The sequence below is a fragment of the Amblyomma mixtum genome, chromosome 5 (assembly GCF_055824585.1).
Source record: "Amblyomma mixtum isolate Tamu chromosome 5, ASM5582458v1, whole genome shotgun sequence".
NCBI classification, from domain to species: Eukaryota; Metazoa; Arthropoda; class Arachnida; order Ixodida; family Ixodidae; genus Amblyomma; species Amblyomma mixtum.
In genome coordinates, this window is record NC_143016.1 from 121,168,144 (window position 1) to 121,192,445 (window position 24,302).

The 24,302-nt window shown below is 48.2% G+C and overlaps 1 protein-coding gene and 1 pseudogene across 1 annotated transcript; both read right to left on the reverse strand.

Moving 5' to 3' along the window:
• Positions 1-340: 340 nt before the first annotated feature.
• On the reverse strand, positions 341-16,040 carry LOC149343537 (uncharacterized). Its single transcript, XM_089546999.1, has 3 exons — positions 15,945-16,040; positions 2,297-2,443; positions 341-925 (listed from the first exon to the last, which is right to left on the reverse strand). The coding sequence occupies exons 1-3, from the start codon at positions 16,038-16,040 to the stop codon at positions 341-343; spliced, it is 828 nt and encodes a 275-aa protein (XP_089403125.1).
• A 792-nt stretch (positions 16,041-16,832) lies between these two features.
• On the reverse strand, positions 16,833-23,887 carry LOC149343538 (uncharacterized; annotated as a pseudogene).
• Positions 23,888-24,302: the final 415 nt, after the last annotated feature.

The window sequence follows — 24,302 nt, forward strand, 5'->3', positions numbered from 1 at the left end:
TTCATAACCGATTCCGTGCAACACGATTTTATTCATGGGAACTAGTTGGAGACTACGAAACCCGATCAAATTGAGCAATGGTTTCCATCCTTTATCAGTGGCATTTAGGAAAACTGAAATAAGGTTAGCTTCCACATAGGCAAAAATTTTTTTTCAGCGCTCAGAGCAAGCAGTCATGGTAATATGGATTGAAAAATAAAAAGAGAGGCAGAGTCAAAGCAAGTGACAAGCAGACTCATTTTGTTTTATTTTCTGCAGCACACCCTCATGAAAAAGCCTTAAGTTTTTTCCTAGTTGGACCGCATGCATTTTCATCCATGCATTTTCCAAGGTTAACGCATTACCGCCGACGGTAACTATGATGGCCGGCAGCCCGCCCATTGGGTCCCCCATATGCTGCTGGGACATACCGGCCGGCTGGAGATCCTGCGCCACCATAGCCATATTTAGAAGACGCTCCGTACGCGTGGCCACCAAGAGCGCCGCCACCTGGAGCGTAGCCGTACCCGGCGTACGGAGCGCGGCCATAGCCAGCTGCAGCGCTACCGTACGGCCCATATCCGTATCCAGTGTATCCGCTGTCTGCATTGTTGTAGCCGGTGCTCACACCCCTGGCGCCGTAGACAGTGGGAGCGAATCCGGCCCTTGAAGCTGCTGCCCCACCGGGAACCGGTGGGACGACCGGCGCGGCGTTGAAGACCGCGTCGGCGCTGGCACCCGGCGCAGTTCCTGGCTCGTTTGTGTCCACCGTGGCCCGGAAGCCATTGGCATCGGCGATGTAGTTCACCCGGCGGTAGAGGCCGTACGCGTCCCGGTAGCCGTACGATCCGGTCTTGGCGTTGCTCGAGTCTCCCTGTTCACTGCGGAACTGGCGGTTGCCGTACTCGTCCACATTGTCGTAGCCGAAGCTGTACGGCTGAGGAGGCTGGAAAGAAGAGGAGAAAAGGGTCAATTAGTGCTCCGCGATTAGTTGACAGATAGGCATCGGTTACTTCAATTGTGAATGTGCTGCTTTCGTTTATTCTTATCTTCCGCATGTTTCACGAGGCTTTATAGAACAACGTATTAATTAAGGGCGGGCATTCATTTCGTTTTAGTAGATCATATAAGTGATAAACTTATTCCAAGGCTTTTCCCGCAACAGCTGGAAATAATTATTTTTTACCAATGTTATTTGATAGATTCAAGGGATTGCGGCGAAGGCGAAACACAATTTTAAAAAATTGGCTTTTAGAGGTATAAAATGGGCTTCTGTGGCACAATAATACCTGTGTTGGCGGATATCAGAAAACATCTGAATAATGTTAACTTATTATCCGCTCAAATAGTTTCTGATATTTTTAACGATTGCTCTTAGACACCTGGTTTAAACTACATATTTGTATCTGGTCGTTAATAAGAGCCAAGTCAGTTTTTAGAATTTCGAAAACGCAATTACCCTTTGCACTGTGGCTCGATAAATTTCGGCTATTTCGTCTAGTTACATGCACAGGAAGGGTTCTTTCCCTGCCTACTTTTCGAAAGCTTATGAATTTTGGCACCATGTCGACAACCTTCGTTCGGCCATTGCGCCGAGGATAATCGCAATTTCGAAATTCTAAAAAACTGGCATGTGTTTTGCTAAAGATTGGCTCCAAAAGTTTAATTTTAACCATGTCTGTAACTCTAGTAATTAACACGGGCATTATCAGATGTTAGTTAACCGGCTTACAAGTTATCATTATTCACCTGTTTTCTGATGTCCACCAGCGCAGGTACTTTTGTATCACAGAAGCCACGTTCACACTTCTAAAAGTCTATTTTAAAAATACTTGTTCACGTTCGCTGAAACACTTTGTATGTAATATATTGTTACGGCTATATAATATCTGTACTATACAATATGCTGGATACATACATGCTAATGAATAGGAATGAACACATTTTGAGGACAATGAGGCCAACTATTCCTAGCTGCGAAGATAAGTATCAAGTCCAAAAAAGGTAGGAAGAGAGCAGACTTGGACAGTCAACAAGCGCTTGTTAGTGAGATCTCAGTCGAAGTGTCATGGGCACGGCATGCGATTGGAAGGCAAGATAACCTATGATCTTTAACGGTAGCGGATAGCGTTCTGAGCGAAAACAAGAGCCGCGGAGAGGGGCACGAGTCAGGTGGGCGGATGAGATAAGGAATCACAGCGGTGATAAGTAGCCGGAGCTGGCAGAGGATAGGGTCAATTAGAAAAATAATGGAGAGCCTTTGTCCTAGAGCGGGCACATTTAAGCTCGTAATGTTGATGTCGATGATGATACCTACAGAGGCATAGTCCGCGTATCCCCGGTAAGCACTGGCCGCCACCGGAGCAGCATAGCCACCGAAGCCAGGACCAGGGTACCCGGCTGCTGTGTGGTGGTGGTGCAGCCCGTAAGATTTCGACACCAGGAAGACCAGCAACAGTTGTGCCTGCAGAAAATCGCCTCAATTAAGCATTCAGAAACTATTTTGCTCGGAACTGTATTCACAGCTAGGAAGCCTCACCTCTGCGGAATGCTGCAAAATTGATTGATTGCAATAATTGTAAGATAAATCATCTCGCAGTTGCCATCCTGTTTTCCTTCCAAGAGAGTTTGTGTATTTCGCATTCTTATCATACATGAGATGTGTTGTTGCCATTTATTACTCAATATTAGTTTTCTCATATAGTTGTTCTCTTAAGAAATGAGTTGTTTCCCATGTGTTCTTTCTCGCATTGTATAAGTTCTTCTTGTTGTATTCTGCATTTGTTTGCCCATCCTGCTTGGGCCAAAACATTGGACTGCAGTATATCTAAATAAATAAATAAAAAATTCATCATTCACTTGCTACGGTCTAATAGAGTTTATGCCCGAGCGGAACCAAAGCATTTATAATTTTTCGTCTGCGCAATGCACCTCTTTCTGCAGATTACAGCCTCTCGGTGGTAACCGCTGATAATGTAAGCTTTAAAATTTTAGCACAGGAAAGCAATCATTCGTAACTAGATTTGTTGGCCTATGGGGCTGGATTGATCAAATTTTACTGACGTGCTTTATTACTTTCATGTGAGATTTGCTGTTCTTTTCCATTCATTTCAACAACGCGATGAAAGTAAGGAGACGATATGTGCTAGCTATCTCTTGTCTGATCATTTAACACTGGGCTTAAAGCTAATCACGCTTACGAATGGCGTTTCATTTGTTTTGATGTTATATCCCGTCTGTTGATATTGCCACGTATCATTGCAGTGTTTGTTCGTTCACGCTCAAGGCAGCAGGAAAGGGTCGTTATCACTTTTGTTCGTGGCGCGAGAAGCGACCAGACTAATCTCGATTGTTCGCAGCCATGAAAGGCTGCATCTAGGTTTTTCCACATTACCGTAGATGATCTTGACCTGTTATCTGGAAGTTTCCTTGCCGGCTTTAAATTGAGCGATGCCGCGAGCGGCGGACATTGGTAGTTCGACGACCGCCGAGAGCGCCTGTTGCTTACGCCGCCGCCGAGTGATTCAGTTCTTTTGAGGGCGCAAGTCAGCCCAAATAAAGAGCTTCGTTTGCAAGTATTTCTGGTGTCTTCCTGACCGCTGGACTGCCGTCACTACAACGTGACATCTGGTGGAGGTGCTAGGTAGCCTCCCATGTTCCGGACACCCCCTACAAGTCGAGACGCCAGCCCTTTGAGTCATCTACCGCAGGACCTGAGTCCAGTCCACCGCGCAAGCCGACGCCTGCAAGGGGACGCACCTGAGTTCGGGACCCTGCCGGACCCTACCCGGAAGCGAAAGCAAGTACCAACGTCCGTCATGACCTTGCCCCAGACGACCACTCCAATCATTCTGCAGCAGCCCCGGGTGCCACCAACCTTCGACGCTTCGCCTGGCGCCGACCCCGAGGAATGGCTGGAGCAGTTCGACCGTGTGGCTGTCTTCAACAACTGGGACGACGCCATGAAATTTAGGTACGTCTTCTTCGCCCTGGAGGGATCAGCAAGAGTCTGGTTCGAGAATGAGGAAGCCAGCCTTGCCAACTGGGAAACCTTCAAGGAACAGCTTCTGAAGACCTTCACAAACGTCGTGCGAAAGGAGAGAGCCCAGCAGCTGCTACAGTCTCGCATACAACACCCAAACGAGACCGTTGCAGTGTATACTGAGGAGATGAAGCGCCTCTTCCGGCGTGCCGACATGAACATGAAGGAAGAAGAGAAGGTGAAGTTGCTTATGCGAGGAGTTAAAGAGCAACTATTTGCCGGCCTCGTTCGCAACCCACCGAAAACCGTTGCTGAATTCGTAGAAGAGGCATCCACAATGGAGAAAACTCTCGACGCCCGAGCCCGCCAGTATGACCGCCAGCAGCGCTTTTTGTCAGCAAGCTGCATGGACACCGCTAACAATGATAACCTGCGGGAGGTTGCACGTGAAGTTGTGCGAGAGGAGCTCCGACGGTTGCTACCAACGGGAACGCAGCCGCAACTTTCATCGCTCACTGACGTCATCCGGGACGAGGTTCAACAGGCCTTGGGTGTGACGCCGACACCCACGCAGCCTCTGCAGCCCCCAGCCATGACTTACGCCGCAGCTGTGCGCCGTCCTGCACCTCGACGACGGGACCCAAGCCCCTATCGCCCTCAGCCAGCTGCGTTGGACCGCCGCCCACTCGCCCCAACCCACCCGTCCTACGAGCGACGCGCGTAGCCGAGGAAATGCGACGAGTGGAGAACTCCCGACCAGCGCCGCCCACTATGCTTCCACTGTGGCGAAGCCGGTCACGTCCTCCGGCACTGCCCATACAGAAGACTGGGCATCCGAGGGTTCTCTTACGACGCTCCACGACCCCGACCCGGCCAGCGACCAGCCGAAATCGAGTTTTTACGTCGGGAAGAATACTCATCGCCGAGCCGCCTATCACGTTCCCCGTCGCCATCGTCCCCGCGCTTTGTTTCTCCTAGCCGAGGTTACGCCGTGCGTGGACGCTCCCCCAGCCCACGAAGGTTAAACTAAATAAAGCAGCCTCTGGAGGTGAGGTTGCTTCTAAGCGCAATGACAAAGATCCTCCATCGACGAGTACTCAAGACCATGCCTCAACTACGACGACAACACCGACGACGACAACACCGACGACGACAACACTGACGACGACAACGCCGACGACGACGACACCGACGACGACGACACCGACGACGACGCGGCCAGACTTGAAGCTTTTACCGCTGCCCAGTGAAGTAACGTCGCAGTACGCCCACCGCAGCCTCACTACTCGACGAAGCCGAGATCGGACACCGAAGACAACGTACAATACCAGAACGCGAACAAGTGACCTTGAAGTTACGGTCGACGGTCACGCGGTTACTGCCTTGGTGGACACGGGAGCTGACTACTCTGTCATGAGTGGCCCACTCGCTGTTCGACTCAGGAAGGTGACAACAACCTGGGATGGCCCGCTGATCCGCACCGCAGGTGGCAGCCTGATTACGCCGTCAGGACGCTGCACCGCGAGAGTTACTGTAAATGGGAGAACCTATGCGACAACCTTCCTGATCCTACAGCAATGCTCGAGAGACGTGATTTTGGGAATGGACTTCCTGAACGAACATCGGGCGGTCATCGACCTTCGATCTAAGTCGATCAAGCTTTCCACGGAAAAAGCCATACCTGTTGCGACGAGCGCAACTCATCACGTTGCCTTAAACGTCCTCGATGAAGCATTGAGCGTGCCGCCCCGATCAAGTGTTCTCGTCGGCATAGGTACTGGAGACATCGAAAATGCCGAAGGTGTTATCGAGGGGAACACCCAGTTACTCCTGGATCGAGGATTGGGCGTCGCGAGGGGAGTCGCCGAAATCCGAAATGGCCGAGCCCAGGTGTTGCTAACCAACTTCACCGAAGAATACCGGCATCTAAACAAAGGTTCGACGATCGCTTTCCTCGACGAGCTGGCAGACATCAGAGACGTATTTGCCCTACCCGACCAACCTACAGAACTATCTGAACAAGGCCATCAACCCACGTTCGACATCAACCCAGCATTACCCCGGAGCAGACAAGACCAAATACGCAGTCTTCTTCAAAGGTACACCGATTGCTTCTCATCAGCATCGAATGTGCGACGAACCCGGCTTGCCAAGCACCGCATTGTCACAGACGAACACGCACGACCACTGCGACAGAGCCCCTACCGCGTATCGCCGTTAGAACGCCAAGCTATCCGCAAGCAAGTTGAGGAAATGCTTCGTGACGACGTCATCCAGCCATCGAGGAGCCCCTGGGCAGCACCGGTCATCCTAGTGAAAAAGAAAGACGGTACCCTTCGCTTTTGCGTCGATTACCGCCGCCTGAACAACATTACGAAGAAGGATGTCTACCCCCTCCCCCGCATCGACGATACACTAGACGGCTGTGCAACGCTAAGTATTTCTCATCGATGGACCTGAAGAGCGGCTACTGGCAAATTGAAGTCGACGAAAGAGATCGCGAGAAGACTGCGTTCATCACGCCAGACGGACTCTTCGAGTTCAAGGTGATGCCATTCGGCCTCTGCTCTGCCCCAGCGACGTTCCAGCGAGTAATGGATACGGTGCTCGCAGGCTTGAAATGGCAGATTTGCCTAGTCTACTTAGATGACGTTGTTGTCTTCTCCTCAAGCTTTGAAGACCACCTCAGAAGGCTTCGGATAGTGCTGGAAACGATCAAGTCTTCAGGCCTGACACTGAAACGAGAGACCCCCGCCGCGGTGGCTCAGTGGCTACGGCGCTCGGCTGCTGACCCGAAAGACGCGGGTTCGATCCCGGCCGCGGCGGCTGAATTTCTTGAAGGCGAAATTCTAGAGGCCCGTGTGCTGTGCGATGTCAGTGCACGTTAAAGAACCCCAGGTGGTCGAAATTTCCGGAGCCCTTCACTACGGCGTCTCTCATAGCCTCAGTCGCTTTGGGACGTTAAACCTCAATAAACCAAACCAAACCAAACGAAACGAGAGAAGTGCCACTTCGCTTACGAGGAGCTGCTGTTCCTTGGTCACGTCGTAAGCAAGGATGGAGTTCGCCCAGACCCCAAGAAGACGGCTGCGATCGCAGAGTTTCCACAGCCTAATGACAAGAAGGCTATACGCAGATTCCTTGGATTATGCGCTTATTACCGGCGATTCGTCAAGACCTTTTCGCGCATCGCTGAACCTTTGACCCAACTTACCAAGGCTGACGTGCCTTTTAAATGGGAAAGGCCGCAAGAGGAAGCTTTCAGCGAACTGAAGCGCCGCTTACAGTCCCCTCCTGTGCTCGGGCACTTTGATGAAAACGCCGAAACCGAAGTTCATACCGATGCAAGCAGCGTGGGCTTAGGAGCGGTCCTCGTTCAGAAAAATGGCAGACAGGAGAAGGTTATCGCGTACGCTAGACGTTCACTGTCGAAAGCCGAGGCCAACTACTCGACCACCGAGAAAGAATGTCTCGCCATTATTTGGGCCACGTCGAAATTGCGAGCCTTTTGTAACGACTGCAAGTGCACCTAGTGTAATCAGAGCATTTTGCTTGTACTGCCTAGTGCTTCCGCTCCTTTCGTAACCTGCGTTCCCACAGTTGCAGCCGATCACGAACCAGTAAAAGCCCGTGAAGGTACTGAAGTGGCAAATATTCACAGATTATAAACATTCTTTGAAGCAAAAGCAAGAAATACCTGTATGTGACGAATATCTTTTGGAGCATACAATCAACAATATCGGTATGCTGCTTGGAATAGTTGTTTCCGGCCCAGTTAGTAAACGTAGTTTCATCGCCGTTCATGGTTGCCTTCAAGCATATTTCTAACAAAAAAGAATTAAATGTCCTGAGATACTGGAGGGCGATCTAGGTTGGTTGTCTCCTACAGGAAAATTCCGAACAGCGGACTGCATAGCATATGGAATATATCTCAGCTTGTCAGAATACTTGAGGGCCTGGCCACTACCGCACGCAGTTATCATCATCCTTTCCCGCTCCTGCTGAGCCTGGGAAGGCACTCTGCTAGCCGCCATCCCAGCCGCTCAGCTCCGGCAGATCGACAGGACCAAGCGGGAAGGAGAGGCCAGTGAGCTTTTGTACAGCAAGGAGCCCTCCCGGGTTACTTCAAGAGCTCAAGCGATCGGCCATTTATTAAAGACTGTTCCTCCCATCTCATTTCCACTGCTGAGGCCGCTTTATCACGAACTTAAATTTAGTTTGGTGTGGCTTATTTACGGGATCTTAACTGCTGCTTTTTTTCATGAAAATCGAACCTCGAAGCAGCATGCGCGTTACAACCGGATATAAAACCGATACCACGCGACCAACAGGACCAGCGTCATTGCCGTCACAAGACAGCAGTTGAGCCCTTCTGCATTAGCATAGATGTCATCTCGGAATCGTTACGCACAACTGCATATATTTCCATGTATAACCAGCCCTTTTATCAAAAAAAAAATAATGACATTCACGAAGGGGGAGGGGGGGGGGGCAGAGCTGTGGGTAGTACAGGCTCAGGGTACGAGAGCCCGTTTCTCCCAGGATGCATGGCGCTCTATGAGAAATAATAATAATTATAATATATTCGTACGACACTCGGTTCTGCTAACGGAAATTAAAATTTCGCTTCTATTACGCTGATCGCTCGTGCTTGTGTCTACTTTCGAAGGCTCGAGAGAAAATTTCCGGTTTGTAACTTAACATCCGTGACCTCCGCAGCGTTCGACGCGCCTCAGTTCTAAACTACAGGAACTTTCGCAATGCGGTTTACCGCTTGCAAGCTAGCCAGCCAGGCCGCCCCCGAGTTTAAAACACTTGGAATATGCATTGGCTTTCGAAATGCGTCCTTACGCAGCTGCTACGTTGTGGTGTTAGAGCCTAGAAGAATCGTCAAGGGAGCAGTAACAAAGTGCAGCACGACAAAATATTTGAAAGCAGCGTAAGTGTCCGGCACAAGCTGCGCTTTTTCTATTTTCGCGAACATGAAAATCGGGTGCGCTCTAAAATCGCGGGCGTGTCAGTAGCGTGAGCGTGTTCCAACAGAGTAACAACTGTGTTCTGAACCAAGCAGCACTGTGCATTTTGTAAAGTTGCAATGCGGGTCGTGAATAAGTGGCAAGCGAAGCTATATAGGGCGGTTGTTCGCGAGATATTTTAGCCAAGAAATTTTATGAATTATCCTGTTAACCTTTAGGAAATGCTTCTATTTCGTACTTCCCCGCAAGTGAAGCGACTTCATGCTCTCAAGCAGCCTAAACAGCTGCGCATAAATATTGTAGTAATAGTAAAATTCTCCCTTTTCCACTTATGTACTTCCGGGCATTAACAGTCTTGATACTTTCATGTTCAACAAGGCGCCAGTCCTCTTTTCTGTGTCTTGTCTGCTGTCCCTGTTTTTTACGCTGTATATTACTTTCCTTAAGAAGAGCCACCGACTAGCCCATACCAAAATTTTGACTGATACTGATGATCGGCTAATCATGAACTCTGATTATTGGAGAGAAGGTGTCAAAGAGCGGCACCGCCACCGGTATGCCCAGCCTAGCCGCTGTTTAAAGCCCTACCATCAACCACTAGCTTCGACAGTGAACCACCAGATTCTTCTAAATTTTCATTTAGATATTCTTTTCTTTTTCATGCTTCTTTATAGTGGTTTACTCATATCCCTCAAGTCGAAAGCGTGTAACACGAGTGCTGTTCCAGAGCTTACCTAAGAGACAGGCATTGGAGGGGGGGAAAATATTTCAATGTTACCTACATATCAAAAACTCCGCGTTTCCAGTTTTGTGAGCTCTGAAAACATGGTCTGTGCAGGTTTCTAAGGAAGACCAAGGGATTTTGGCTATGTCGGCTCTGTGTTCCTCTCTTAATCCCCCCACCTCCCGGCTTTTTACAGCTCGAATACGAAGTACTTTGGGGCGAGAGAGTTTAGTCAAGATTCCCAGTGCGGGTGGGTGGGGAAGCAAAGTAACAAACTGAAAAAAAAATGGTTGTGGCTCAGCTAAGGTTAAGCCTGGATAAGCGAAAAGCTCTCGCTGCTTTTCAGCCAACTCCCAAGCTACCACTTCTGGATCGTGTTTCTGCGCCGTCCGACTGTTGCTTCTTCTTTTCCTTCCATGGCGAGTGTCTGCGCCTGTTCTATGCGCAAGCGCACCTTATATACCCCTCCTTTCAAATGTGCACTGCGCACGGCTGCGGCGAAAGGTCAAACTGTGGCGAGGATGGCCGCCTATTCTATGGCCGCCGCCACCACCACCTCTCACGCTTTCTTGCAGCGCCTTGCGAAAGAACCTTCTCCTCTTGGGACGGGGGCGGCGACCGCGCGGCAGCGGCGAAGGGTAAAACGGTGAGGAGGATAAGAAGCGGCGATGCTCAGACGACGGCTGCGGCAGTAGCGGCCACCTGCGCTCCGCGTGACGTCGCTCGGTTTCGCGCATGCGCAGCTGTGGCAAAGTGTGGCTCACGCGAAGCGCGGTGTTGACGAGCCTAGTAAAGGTTTTCGCTTCAAAAGCGCGCGCGCTTGCCCCAGTGCACTGGTGATATGGAGGACGCTCTTCACGCTCGCGCAAGTGGGGCTAGTGTCGACATGACCCGGCTGTGCTGGCCTGGCAGCGAGAAGCGGATCAGCGCCACAGACAGACCGAGGAACGGCGGCAGACGAAGACCTCCCTGCAGTGAGAGTGGCGCCTGTCACAACGTGTGAATGGTTAACCTTAAATACCCGGAACTGCCGTCCCGAACGAGTTTCGCCCTGTGAGAGCCGCGGTGGAGCGAAAGCGCTGCGACCGTCAACGCGAAGCACCCGCCGCCGCCATTCCGTCGGCTCACCCCGATTGTTTAACTAGGCCTTTGCCAAGGTTAGCCATTTCTACTCGACATCGTCAGGACTCTGTTCTGCAGAAAAGCCGGCGTCGTCCTTAGCCAATAATCTGGTTTTGTCAAAAAGGCGGCTGTTACAAGGGGCTACCATAGACGGCACCAGCCGCAGCAGCGGTGCAACGAATCTTCAGCGATTGGAGAAACTGTGAGCAACGCGCCAAGATCATGGGCCGTCAGCTACCATATTCCTTCTCACCTCATATAAACACGGAACAAATTATGCCTGTCAAGCTGCTACGCAGCAGAATCATCACTCCAGTCCTACTAACATCACCTATATAGCCGGGACAAAAATTCAGGGGAAATTTTGACTCTCTAAAGTGCGTAGAGGCGAAAGCGTTTTCCGCACCACTTTGGCTATCTAGTACACTGTACTTTGGCTGCCTCTGTGGCACTGGTGGCGTCACATATAATTGAGTACTAATTACTAAGTGATGACAAATCACGAATTAATGGTTAATTACTGATTGATGCCTGAATACTAATTTAATGCTAATTATAGGCGCTTAAGCTTCGCCTTCAGGAGTGGAATGCGACAGCGTGTTGTAGCGCTGCCAGGGAGTCCACGGAACGCCACCACCCGTTGGGCGCGATGCCTTGCCCTTTGAACGTAACGCTTTTTGAGGAAAGGTAATGGCGCAGTAATTCTCTGTCATCTCGGTGGACACCTGAACCGCACCGTAGAGGAAGGGAGGAGGTGGGAGTGAAAGAAGACGAAAGGGGCCCGTAAAGAAGAAAATGAAAATTGTATTTAAGGAAAAGAAATTACGCAGTAACTGTCTCACATATCTTGATGGACAGGGGAGCACTTTTTTGGCCTAAAGTGTGGTCACTGATGTGTCGTTACGATGTTAAGCTTCGCCTCTAAGAGTGGAACGCGACAGCGTCTTGCAAGCTGCCAGGGAGTCCATAGACGCCATCGCCCATTCGATTGTACGCCTCGCTCGTCGGTAAATTGGTTTTTGAGGAAAGGAAATGTATCTGTCTCTCATATCTCGGTGGACACCTAAACCTCGCCGGAAGGGAAGGGAGGAGGATGGGAGTGAGCGAAGACACCGTATTCACTAGACGCGCCTTTGTTCATTCCAAACCATCGAGCTGGTAATGTCATGAGCCAAAGCCAGGCAATAAAGAAAAAAAAAGCTGGCACGGCGGAGTGGATAGCATGCTCGTCTCGCACACCGAGGACCGGGGTTCGATTCCCGAGCTCGACCAATTTCCTACTGGGTTTTATTTGTTTATATGGCCTGACTAGAAAAGTTAATTAGTCCAATTGGGTAATTAAGCAATTAACTAAGCTCAGTCCCACCTACATGGAGCATCACTATACGATCCCTTCAATTGGTTGCATGGTTACTAGCCAAAGTACAATTGGCCCCGTTTGAAATTCGCGCACTGTGACGTCACAACCGTTTCGACCAACTGAAAAGAGTGACATTTCTGTCGACAACTGCTGCTTACAACGATGAGACATTAAAGGCTTCCGCCTTAAAAATAGAACCCATGATCCTAAGTTTTCTAGTTATGCATGCTTACAGCTACGCCACGCAGGAACGTTTGTACGGCTTGGATAAAGCGGAGTTTATATGCATGTCATGGGGTCTTTCACTTAAAGACTGATGATTGTGACTTAATAACGGCTTAACGATAGTGATAGATGAAACAATTTAAGTGTCTGCGCTGCGTGGGCAAGAGGAACCGCCACCGCATCATACCCGGAGCTTAAGCGTAGCTCCAAATTTTTTTTAACTTCACTAGGCATTCTAGATAAAGATTTGAAACAAATTTTTCCCGTGGTATATTGTGTCACTTGCCTTTCTTGGTGCCCAGTGCTGCACGCCGGTGCCATGAGCTTGCGCGTGCTAACACTAACCCTGATTGTGCACCACTTCAGAGGAAGGCGGCAGCCTTCCAAAAATGTACAGTCTTTGTCAAAAGTAACCAGGCTGCATGGTTTGCTTCTAGCTTGTATAGTGGAGCCCTTGTGGCTTTGCTAAAGATCAAAACGTGTTGGAAGGTAAGAATACCCTCAATCCTTACCTTTAAGGACCATTTCAGCTTCAGGGAAGCTGTAAGGGTTCTACTGTATGAGCTAGAAGCAAACCATGCAGCCTGGGTCCTTTTGACAAAGACTGTACGTGTGCGTCGATCGTGCGAGTGTTATAGATGGTACCCAACAAAAGAGCGATAGTACCCTCAAGCAGACTCCCTCCCGCAGGCTGTCGTAAGAAGTCCTCCATGAAAACACGGTGTATTAACCCGCGGCGCCGCTTGCCTGGCTGCTTTTTGCATTTAGATGGCATACGACAAACAAGATTCAACCGCAAACGGGAAATCACAACTCATTCGGCAGCTACCTTTACTATTAGCGAGTGCTCGTTTCATCGAGTCGTTGGGAAACAGGGCAGGCTCATTCATTGAGTAAGCAGAATCTAGGCTACCGTGAGATTAAGTTGGCGTGGGCAACTACCCTGTGGCTCTCAAGAGAATTTTATTGGACCCCATGGTTACACGATAAGGGACCACAGTCCCTCAAAAAATACAAGAGTACAGTTCGCGACTAGTGTCGCTCGATTACGGAAAAGCGATCACTCAAGACACGACGGCGACTCCTGTCGCCCTGCAAACAAAAGTCATTCACTGCACGTAATAATGTCCACAGTGTCCATAATGTCCGGATGCCGCGGGGGAAGCACGCTCCCTAACTAAATAAGGAACGCGCAACAACACCGCGCACTGCACACACTCAATAAGGCAGGAGCCGTACGGTCACGCGGCCCCTGTCGACGGCGATGAAGCGAGTGCTCCAACGCCGAAGGAACTCTTCCTCGGTGAGCATCACTCGGTCCAGGCACGCCTGTTGGAAGAGGCGCGCCCGAACCCTCCCTGTGGCTAAAAGTCGCGGGTAGTTTACCTGGTCTTATTTTCTAGCTCTATGTTCGCTTTCATTTGCTGCTTTTGATGCACTACGTGCCACCGCAAGCATCCGCTTCCTTCTTCAACTGCTAGGCAGCATGCATTGCATATCTCTCGCTTGATTTCGCTCTTTCACTTGTCAGAGCCCTCATGCGGCATTCAGCGGCCATAACTACTATTCGCGGTGATGACTTCGAAAGCATAGCGAGAGAGGCTGCCAGTTAGAACAGGGAGAGCGAGAAGCCGCTGCGATGGCCGAGTGCTCCAAGACATCGGGAAGCTTAGCGCGTCTCTGATGTGAATTCAGATTGTATTAACATTTTTTTTTTCTGCTACGTACTATTCTGCCGCAAAGGTTCTGAAGTTCGGAAGCACTAAAATGGCAACTGACAGCTGCAACAAAGCAAGTAAAATACAGCCACCCTGCCGGTGAAATTATGAGCAGATTTCTTGCTCTCTTTACTGAAGCAAATCATAGCATATTACCAATTCATTATTCTTATTTTTTTTCTGCTGTACCCTCCCAGTCTTCAAGCCCGATTGGGCAATAAACAACCAGTGAAACAAAATTCACTGCATTCATTCTTCAACTCGGCCTCAGTACACTCTCATCTGTGTTTTAGGCGTGTCTGCGTTTTAGGTGTTTCCGGCGGATCCTGAGCAAAGGGTCAGACTTGTCCAAAATTCATCTTTTGATAAAGTTGGCTTCAAGCGAAAAAAGTAGCTATGTTTAAATGTTGCAAAGATTGATGTTAGGAGATAATTTCGTTCGAAGTAAAAAAAGCTTCAATATAAAATTACGCTCAACAAATTCACGCTGATGCATGAATTCTCGGGTCTGCTGTGTAGCCCATATCAAAAAGTAGCCGCCCGTCAGTCTCAGATAACCACTGTGTAGCGCTCTGGTTAAACACCCAACAACTTGAAAATGTAATCTCGGCCAATCCTGCCACCTTAAAAGCAAGCATCGTATACTGGATATTTTCAGCGTATAAACACCCGGCAGCTTGCTCCAAACAAAATGCTGACCATTCAATTGCCAGCAGCGAGATTTTTGAGGAATAAAAACTTTTTGTACACCCAGAAACGTACGTCTGGCTTATTTTCCAATATTCAACACCTGGATGGTCCACCCGCAGAATGGAATGCTTCCACAAAACTTCTTCAGCGGTAGTTATTCCATTACCCTCCAGGGTGATATTCGCGATTTGACATCGCGAATATCATCGTATCCTGTTCCTTATTGAGTCTGTGAAACGAGGGCTCGCTAACTCCAAAGGTCGCTGCCGTATATGCTGTGATTTACCGTTTGCGGTTATGGCTATGATAGTTCACTCCACCAGCAGCGCTGCACCGTACTGTATTGTGCTATTTGGTCGTCATGCTGTTTTTCCCTGTGCTCTTCTGTCGTCATGCTGTTTTTTTGCAATGCTATTCTGTCGATGTGCTGTTTTGAACGGAGTGCTGTTTTGACGCGTGCCGTTTTTTTCACGGTTCTGTTTTATCGCTGTGCCTTTCTTTCCCTGCGCTGTTTTGTCTCTGTGCCACTGCTTGTGCGCTGATTTGACGCATTCTGTTTAGTCATCTGCTGTTCTTTCATGGCGCCCAGCATTCTGCATTACAGTACTTAAGCTCCAACCTGACGGACCCGCTGAACTAATCTTTCTCAATATGCTAACATATTAACAGTTCTACATTACGCCACTATATTTAAACTGTTAAATGTATTTAATATGCAAGATCAACTACCCTGCAATGTGTTTATAAGTCATAAACCATATATGTGGCCAAGTACCGGTGACAATCCTAAAATAATGTAACCTGTAAACTGCGATCGTCACTTGTATTTTGTGCTTTCAGAAACGTAGGTCCTATATTTTTATACGGAGCATCCTCCGTAGCATTTATACGGAGCATCCTCCTCTGCGAGACGTGCGAAGTTCCGATGTTGCAAAACCACTGGACACTTTAGGATTAGCTGAAAAAGACCCAAATGTGTTCTTTCGTTCTTGACGAAATCGACTCCCGCCGTACTCGGACCGATCTCGATCGAGCGGCTGTCAACAGATATGATGTGAACTTCAAGCCGGACTCAGGAGCAGAAGTGGCTGTAGTGTGAAGCTCATTTCCCACCGTCCTGAGAATTCTTCACAAGCTCTAAAGTGAGCTCATGTATCCATGAGGTTACCCTCTGAATGGCCTGGGAATGTGTGAAGCACACGCGCTTGAAGGGCCCGTCTACTATACAAAGCACTCTTTCCGTTGTCGACTTGCCATGGCTCATGGTTGGACGTCTTCATAGACAATACTAAAAATGAAGGGAACACTATTGTTAAAGTCAGTCTGGTGAAAAAATTTGAAACGGGACAGCTCTGCACAAGACAGCAAGAAAAAGACTTCAACCGGCGTCTTGCTGCCACGCAACTCCACTCATTTTCCGCAGGGGATAATGCGTCGATCGAGAAGATGGAATGCAAGAGTAAGGTGCTAAGCCCGGAAAGGAGACGTGTTCTTACGTGTTCAAAACACCAGCGGGCATCATTCAGTGCACCTATCGCCATTTAGTACAGTTCATATTGTCTCTAGTTCAGGACATTCCACTGCTCGAAGGCATCAGCATTAAAACGGCAGGTCCCGTGGTTCCGGGAACTCCGTCAAGAAGGCGTGCGGATGGCCAACGGCAGCACATCGCGGCTATGCCAGCAACGCTGATGCGAAACACTTCGAATGACCCGGACGCAGTGCAGAAGCAGGGAAGAATGGTGGGCCTGTTGGTAAGGCCGTTGTCCTGTGTCTTTCTCTTCTTGTGTTTCCGTCTTTTTTGGCTGGTTTTCTCCCTTGGCAGTGCAGAAGGCTACGCAACTGGCCCGGTCTGGTCACTGGTTCCCCATCGCTGATTCTGCGGACTTCGCTCCTTGGCGTGCGTTCTTTCCGCGTGTTATTTGGAAATAAAAGCACTTGCGTTACCGGCAGCTTGCCGGAAGGTGAACCCGCACTCGGAGAAGAAGCCAAAGAACTGCCACATCAATTCATTTCAGTTTATTGACAGACTGGATCCTACCTGCATAGATTGTTGCTAGTCCCCTTCGGCCGAGTCTGATTCAGCGCTCCTAAAAAGTTCGACCCGACGCCAAAACTAAAAGTGCAGTCGGCGTGTAACGCTGTATGTACATAGGGCAATATGTGGACATCTTTCGCCCCCTTTTATCTTTGAAACAATGACGGAAACTGTAATGGACAGCCATGCACCGCACACTAAAACTAAGAAGACAAAGTTTTGGCAACGTACAAGTTCCTTGCTCATGCACAAATAAAACAAAACGATAAAGCCTCGGTTATTGAGTAGAAACATCCGGACAGACAGCACATACAACGGGCAAAAGTAGACGAGATAATACTTTTTTGCGCCTCAGAACTTGGTTACGTGCATGTATTAGCAAAGACCCGATGTGAAGGGCACCAACTAAACTTCTTTCTTTGCACAACCCGCAAGGGTGAGGAGGAGTTTACTATCGTGGCTGGTTAGTTCGGTGGGCTCAGCACTAACATTCGATGGCCGTTTTCGTTGGTTTCTTTACGCGACTGCTTTGTTCTTTTGGTAGCCTGTCAATATTAGAACCGTTTTCAATGGAAACGGAGTTGTCTCTAGCACACGGAATGCTGATGACAGCGGTTGGTTGTTATTCAATTCAGAGAATGTATTTGGCGTTAACCAGCAGGTGGACAACGTACACTCTCAGTATTCTCACAATACAGGCCAAGCCCTCGCAATCATATGTGATATTGTGCCTCTATCAGGGAGACGACAACCCAGCAACATACAAAGGGCCGGCCAGCTCTCGCTGTGAATATGTTACAAATACATTCGCGCGAATGTTTGTTTGTTCATTCTTCAAAGCTGCCCGCACGCCACTTTATGGTTTTGTTTGTGATACAAGACACGCCTAGATTTATATCGATTGATCGCATCCAGGTGGAGCCGATTCCACAGTGTTCCAGACTTCTTTTAACTTTCCAAGCTTTATCTCCGAAGTTCGCCATCAGCTTTAAAAAGAGCATGGCCGTGAGCGGCCGGCATTCGGTTCGACGACCGCCGAGCACACTTGTTGCTACGAACCCGCCGAGTGATTCAGTTCTTTGCGCGCGCAAGTAAGCCCAAATAAAGGCTTTCGTTTAGAAACCATTCTCCCTGTTTTCCTGTTCGCCGGACTGAGTCACCCCTACGTGACAGTAGGATCTGCTGCAGTTACAAATGCAATAGTAAACTCCTTCCACAATAGCCTCTGTCATGCAGACCTGAACTCAAGGTCAGTAGAACGGCCAGCAGAGCAGCACCTAGTCCGTTTCCCTTGCTGGAAAAGAGTGGTCTGCCACGCATTGTCTCTGTGAGCACAGGTGAAAAGGTACGGTATTCAAAACCATGCCGTGAAGCCGGCTGTCTGTAGGCGTCTTTTCAAAGGTAGAACTATCTTTAATCAGAAAATCCAGGGTTGCAAGTCACCATAAATACTTTCTCACATAAACATGAATCACGGCCCCTGCAGTAATCAAATAGAACGAAAGAAAGAAACTAACCTGTCTCAAAAATCATGCGAAACCAGTAGCCGAAGAAAAACCGAAAGGCGCTCCTTAGCAGTCTGACGCCAAAGGCTCGACTGACTTCATGCTCAAGCTCGATTCGATAACCCAGAATGAAGGGCCCATTCGTATGGCTTGAAATGGTACGAAAGTAATGTAATGTAAGTAATATCTTCCACGTTAACCATTGCTCACTTTAAATCACAGAGTTCCACACCTTACGACCAGGAAAACAGGATAGTGGTGAACAGGTGCTTTGCATCAAAACCTCTGCAAAGCACTTGGAGCTCCTTCATATCAGGGTTACCATCTCGAAAGTCAGGTGGCTCGCGCACGTACGTCGAAACAAAGCCAACACCAGGCTGGATTAGATGTTATGGCAGCGCGGTGTGCAGAGGCTGAGAAGCTGAGAACGCTCCTACTGCCAAACACAGGCCACCTCGCACTACCAGGGCTGTCTTCCCCGTGGAATATCTGAGTGGCACAGCTAATGCCCAAAAGCGCACATGAGCGCCTTGTAGTATGGTAAAAGTGCCGACTTGAGTAATAGAAAAGATTCTCCTATTTCCATCGTTGCAAGTTTGCTTTCAGCTCGCCACCAAGCCGGGAGGTGCCACTGCCTCGCATAAAGCTCTGCATTTTTTTTTTCGTGTAGTCTGTTCAGTACTGAACAGTTTTGCATCATCTGAGTTCGATAGCATTCGCTAACTCTTTCTTGCTCTCAAGTCTCTTTGCAGCTCAATCACATCACAGGGCATAATTCAAAAACGAATGTTTAGAACACCTTTTATTTACTGGAACAACTTGGAGGCTTCGAAACGGGCTGAAATTATGCAATGGTTTCCATCTTTTAGAAGTCGTATTTAGCAAACAAAATTTAAAATTTGTGTTGCACAAAGGCATGCCTTTGTTTTCAGCATTCAGGGGAACCACTTTAGATATTGTGGGTTCAAAAATAAAAAGAGAACCAGACTGAAAGCAAGTCACAAGCAGAGTCCTTGTTTTTATTTTCTATACCACGCACTCATGAACAAAGCTGTAAGTGTTTCTGGTAGGACCACATGCGTTTTCATGCATGTATTTTTTTCAAGGGCAACGCATTAGCGCCGACGGTAACTATGATGACCGGCAACCCACCCGTTGGGTCCTCCATATGCCGCTGGACCATACCGGCCCGCTGGATATCCTGGACCACCATAGCCATATGGAGAGTACGCTCCGTACCCGTAGCCACCAAGAGCACCACCTCCAGTAGCGTAGCCGTACCCGGCGTACGGAACGCGGCCGTAGCCAGCTGCAGCGCCACCGTACGACAAATATCCGTATCCAGTGTATCCGCTGTATGCATTGTTGTAGCCAGTGGCCACACCCCTGGCGCCGTAGGCAGTCGGAGCAAATCCGGCCCTTGAAGCTCCTGAACCACCGGGAACCGGTGGGACGACCGGCGCGGCGTTGAAGACCACGTCGGCGCTGCCACCCGGTGCAGTGCCCGGCTCATTTGTGTCCACTGTGGCCCGGAAGCCATTGGCGTCAGCGATGTAGTTCACTCGGCGGTAGAGGCCGTAGGCGTCCCTGTAGCCGTACGATCCGGTCTTCGCGTTGCTGGAGTCCCGTGCTCACTGCGGAACTGGCGGTTGCCGTACTCGTCCACATTGTCATAGCCGAAACTGTACGGCTGAGGTGGCTGAAAAGAAAAGGTAAAAAGGTTCATTTAATGCGATACGATTAGTTGGCATAGAGCTTTAAAGAAGAAAGGACAGGTTACTTTACGCTCTAACTGTGAATCTGAAGCATTTCTTTATTCTTCTCTTCCGCACGTTGCACGACACTTTCTGTAATTACCTATAGAGTAAGGACGTGTAGAGAAGTCGTTCTAGTAGATCCTTGAAGTAATAAATCTTATTCAAAAAATTTTTCATGGAAAAGGTGGCAATTATTAGTTGTTACCAATGGTGTTTAAAGCTATATACCAATTGTTTCAATGATGTTGAACCAGAATGTTTTAAAATAGGCTTTTAGAGTTATGAAAGTCGCTCCTGTAGCACAATAGTACCTGTGTTAGCGGATAACAGAAAACATGTGAATATTGTTAACTAGTTAGCCGCTTAACTGGTTTCTTATAATTAACTTTTTAACGATTACTTTTGGACACCTGGTTTAAATTAGAAATTTGAGCCGGTCGTTAATATTAGCCATATCAGTTTTTAGAATTTCGAAAACGCGGTTACCCTTGGCGCTGTCGTTAGACGAATTTTATCTACTTCGACTGGTTACGTGCACTGGAGGGTTTACTTTGCAGGCATGCTTTTCGAATTCTCATGAATTGTGCAATAGTGTCGACAAGTATTTTTCGGCCACTGCGCCAACGGTAATCGAAGTTTCGAAATTTTATAAACTTACATGGTTATTACTAACGATCGGCTACAAATCATTAATTGTAACCAGGTGTCTAACTGTAAAAAAAAAAGTTAATGATGAGATGTTGGTTAACCGTCCAACTATTTAACTTGATTGACTTGTATTCTGATCTCCACCAGCGCAGGAATTATTGTGCTGCAGAAGCCACCTTCATACCTCCACAAGCCTATTCTTAAAATTTTTGGTTCACTTTCGCTGAAACACGGCATATAATTTGTAGTTACAGCTATATAACATTGACACGAGCCTAAAGGACAAACACACAGACCCTAATGAAAAGGGATGAACATAATTTGAGGATAACAACGCCAGTTATCCCTCTGTGCACAGATAACAAGTCGGAAGTCAAAAAAAGACGGTAACAGAGCAGACTGGGCAAGTTAACAAGCGCTAGTTAGTGCGATCGTAGTCGAAGTCAAGAGAAACGTCATGGGCGCAGGGCATGTAATACGAAGGCAAGATAACCGATGATCTTTAGAGGTAACTGATATCGTTCCTAGCGAAAACAAGCGCCGCAGTGAGCGGCGCGAGTCAGGTGGGCGAATGAGAGGAGTTAGAGAGGTGATAAGAAGAAGCCGAAGCTGGCACAGGACAGAGTTAATTAGGGATATATGGAAGAGGACTTTGCCCTACAGCGGGAATACATAAGCTCGTAATGTTGATGCCAATGATGATACCTACAGAGGCATAGTCCGCGTATCCCCGGTAAGCATTGGCCGCCACCGGAGCAGCATAGCCACCGAAGCCAGGACCAGGGTACCCGGCTGCTGTGTGGTGGTGGTGCAGCCCGTAAGCTTTCGACGCCAGGAAGACCAGCAGCAGTTGCGCCTGTAGAAAATGAAGCAGTAAGAAACTCTTCACACATTTTTTTTATTTAGTATTCACTGCAAATCTCAGTTGCTGCAGAACGCTGAAAACTTTGTTCATCGGACTGATTGCAAAATACATCAGTTGCAGTTGCGATTTAATACACGCTTGCTGCTGTCCATTACGTGTTTATGCAGGATAGAAACCATTTCTTTATACGCTTAAAATTTTCCGTGCGCGCAGTGCCCGCCTCGTGCTGCAGATGACAGCCTCTCGATACCAGCCACTGATATTATAACGCGCCGCCAGATCTCTAAACTTTTAGCACAAGGAGGCACCCATACATAGCTACATTTGTGGCATTTTGTGCTGTATTCATGTATTTTACTAACGGGCTTTTACTGCTTTCGTGCAATATGTGTTGCTCTTGTTTATTCCACGTCCAACCTTTCTCTTCTAGTCTACGTAGTTATGAGCTCCAAGTTGCGTGCCGAAATGAACACTTTTGGAACCAAAACTAAAATGAAGCTGTGCTAGCTTGCATGATCTCCAAATGAGTGCAATCTCTGGAAATCGTCCTTGTGTTCAGATTTCTATGGGTAGAAAGGCGGTCGAGCTGCCCAGATGGATTATTCCCGACGTCTTTTTGTTTGTCCTCGTTGATGAAAAGCCACATATAACATATTGCTCTTTTCTCGTTGAAGATAACCTCTCCATTACTAGTAATAAGCCGAATATTAAGTGAATATCTTCAAAACTTTCCGAGTGGATTGTTCGACAAGTAAAGAAATTCTTTTAGGAACAAACTGGCAGTCGCAGTGGATGTGAGTCACTATAACAACTGCACCGATTTAACAATTCACAAACTAAAATTCAGCCCCGCCGCGGTGGCTCAGTGGTTACGGCACTCGGCTGCTGACCCGAAAGACGCGGGTTCGATCCCGGCCGCGGTGGCTGAATTTCGATGAAGGCGAAATTCTAGAGGCCCGTGTGCTATGCAATATCAGTGCACGTTGAAGAACCCCAGGTGGTCGAAATTTCCGGAGCCCTTCACTACGGCGTTCCTCATAGCCTAGTTGCATTGGGACGTTAAACCCCAATAAACCAAACCAAACCAAAATTCAAAAACTAATCTTCAAGTTCAACAGCCTAGTGGCCAGTTCCCGAAGACGTAGAAACGGCAATGTCATATATTTGTGATACGTGGAAAAATTCATTCCGTAAAGCCCTGCCGCCCAAAGAAACTTGCAGCATATTCTTCCCCACAAATGCAATACTAAGCGCATAACGCGGTTCAATTGCAACGTCCGTAATCATGCATTGCAGTGCCCACCGCGCCCAATTCGAACGGCCTACCGCATTGTGACAAGTCATCCATCCACTTTTCCGCGTGCTGCTTAACGCAAGGAATAGCATTATCGTCGCCAACTGCGCGGTAGTTTTTTGTTTTTTTAAGAGGTACAGCGAAAAAATAAATGCATAGCAAAATGATATTGAAGAAGCAGTTCCAATTTCGCGTCATAGGCATTGCAACACGTCATCAGCGGCTGCTGCGTTGGCAGCGAGCATACCACCCGCCTTGTGCGCTCTTTCAGATTTCTGCGGAACAAAAACTGATTTCTTCCAGCTGCAAAGCTTCAGGGAACGGCTTTCCCTTCGTTTCAGAAACTGTTATGGCAGCGTCTTGACCATGGCTTCGAACATACCGTTTTCATTAGGCACCATCTCGGCTAATTATCAATATATGATGCTACTGTATCAATTAGCAGCTTAATTCAATTATTTTTTAAAGGAGCACACTTCTGCCGCGGCTGATAGTCTCGTGCTCAAAAGATTTTATTCCAACTTCGTACGGAACTTCGCGGGAATTTTTTTAGAATATTCTCTGACACGTCCAGCATAATTCTCAGCCAAGCAAGTGTCTCTTTAATCCTGGTTGAAAGCTCCCATAAAGCAGTGGATAGATGCGAATGAGAGAGCTAGATTTTCTCAGTAGCCACAAGAATCATTCAATATGACTTCTATGGTGTTAAACTATGCAATAGAATGCTCGTTCTTCGTTTGAGCTTGTCCGCAAGCTAACACAGCATGCATGGTGTCCCGTCATTTAGCAGCTCCTGTCTTCCTTTGACTCCAGTCGTTTATCTATAGAGGGGTCCAAACTATCCCAGTTTCCTATCATCAGCAGGACCCAAGAATCTTTATAAAAGCGGCTTAGCAGTCCAATGGAAGCTGGCCTTTATAACAAAGAATGGTATGCTTTTGTTATATGTGCGTCTTTGTTCAGAAGGAACTTCAGGAGTAGCAGTAGCTCACCTTCGGAAACATTACGGCTCTCTTCTGTCTCCACAAGTGGCGCCCGGCGGAATAGCAGATGCAGGGTATATGAGCCAGAGGCGGAGACAAATCTCTTGTGGTGTCATCTTGACTCTGTCAGCAAGCTTTTATACTGGTGAGCGAAGAAATGCGACGCGCGTCGCCAGCAAAAAACGCGCAAAAAAGACGAAAATGTACTTTCTCTCTTTCCTAACCCCTCTCTTAGTTTTCACATTTCGAAAGTTTTTTCTGCTTTTGCAGTATTGCGTGGACGGTGATGGAAAGGGCAGCAGTGCATTCACTTGAAGCGCAACCCTTTGAGCACACCTGGGATGCGTGAGCGACCTAAACATGCGGGAAAAAATTTCACGCCTTCCCTGCTTTCGCCAAGCGCCCTCAGGAACGCAAAGCTCGTTAGGCTTCCTGG

What these genes read in the sequence shown, in the direction of transcription:
- LOC149343537 (XM_089546999.1), bottom strand. Translation starts at nt 16,040, where the DNA reads ATGAGCCATGGCAAGTCGACAACGGAAAGAGTGCTTTGTATAGTAGAC. An exon ending in ATTCCCAGGCCATTCAGAGG is followed by an intron (nt 2,444 to 15,944) that starts GTAACCTCATGG and finishes GATTTTCTGCAG; the next exon opens with GCACAACTGTTGCTGGTCTT. An exon ending in GATACGCGGACTATGCCTCT is followed by an intron (nt 926 to 2,296) that starts GTAGGTATCATC and finishes TCTTCTTTCCAG; the next exon opens with CCTCCTCAGCCGTACAGCTT.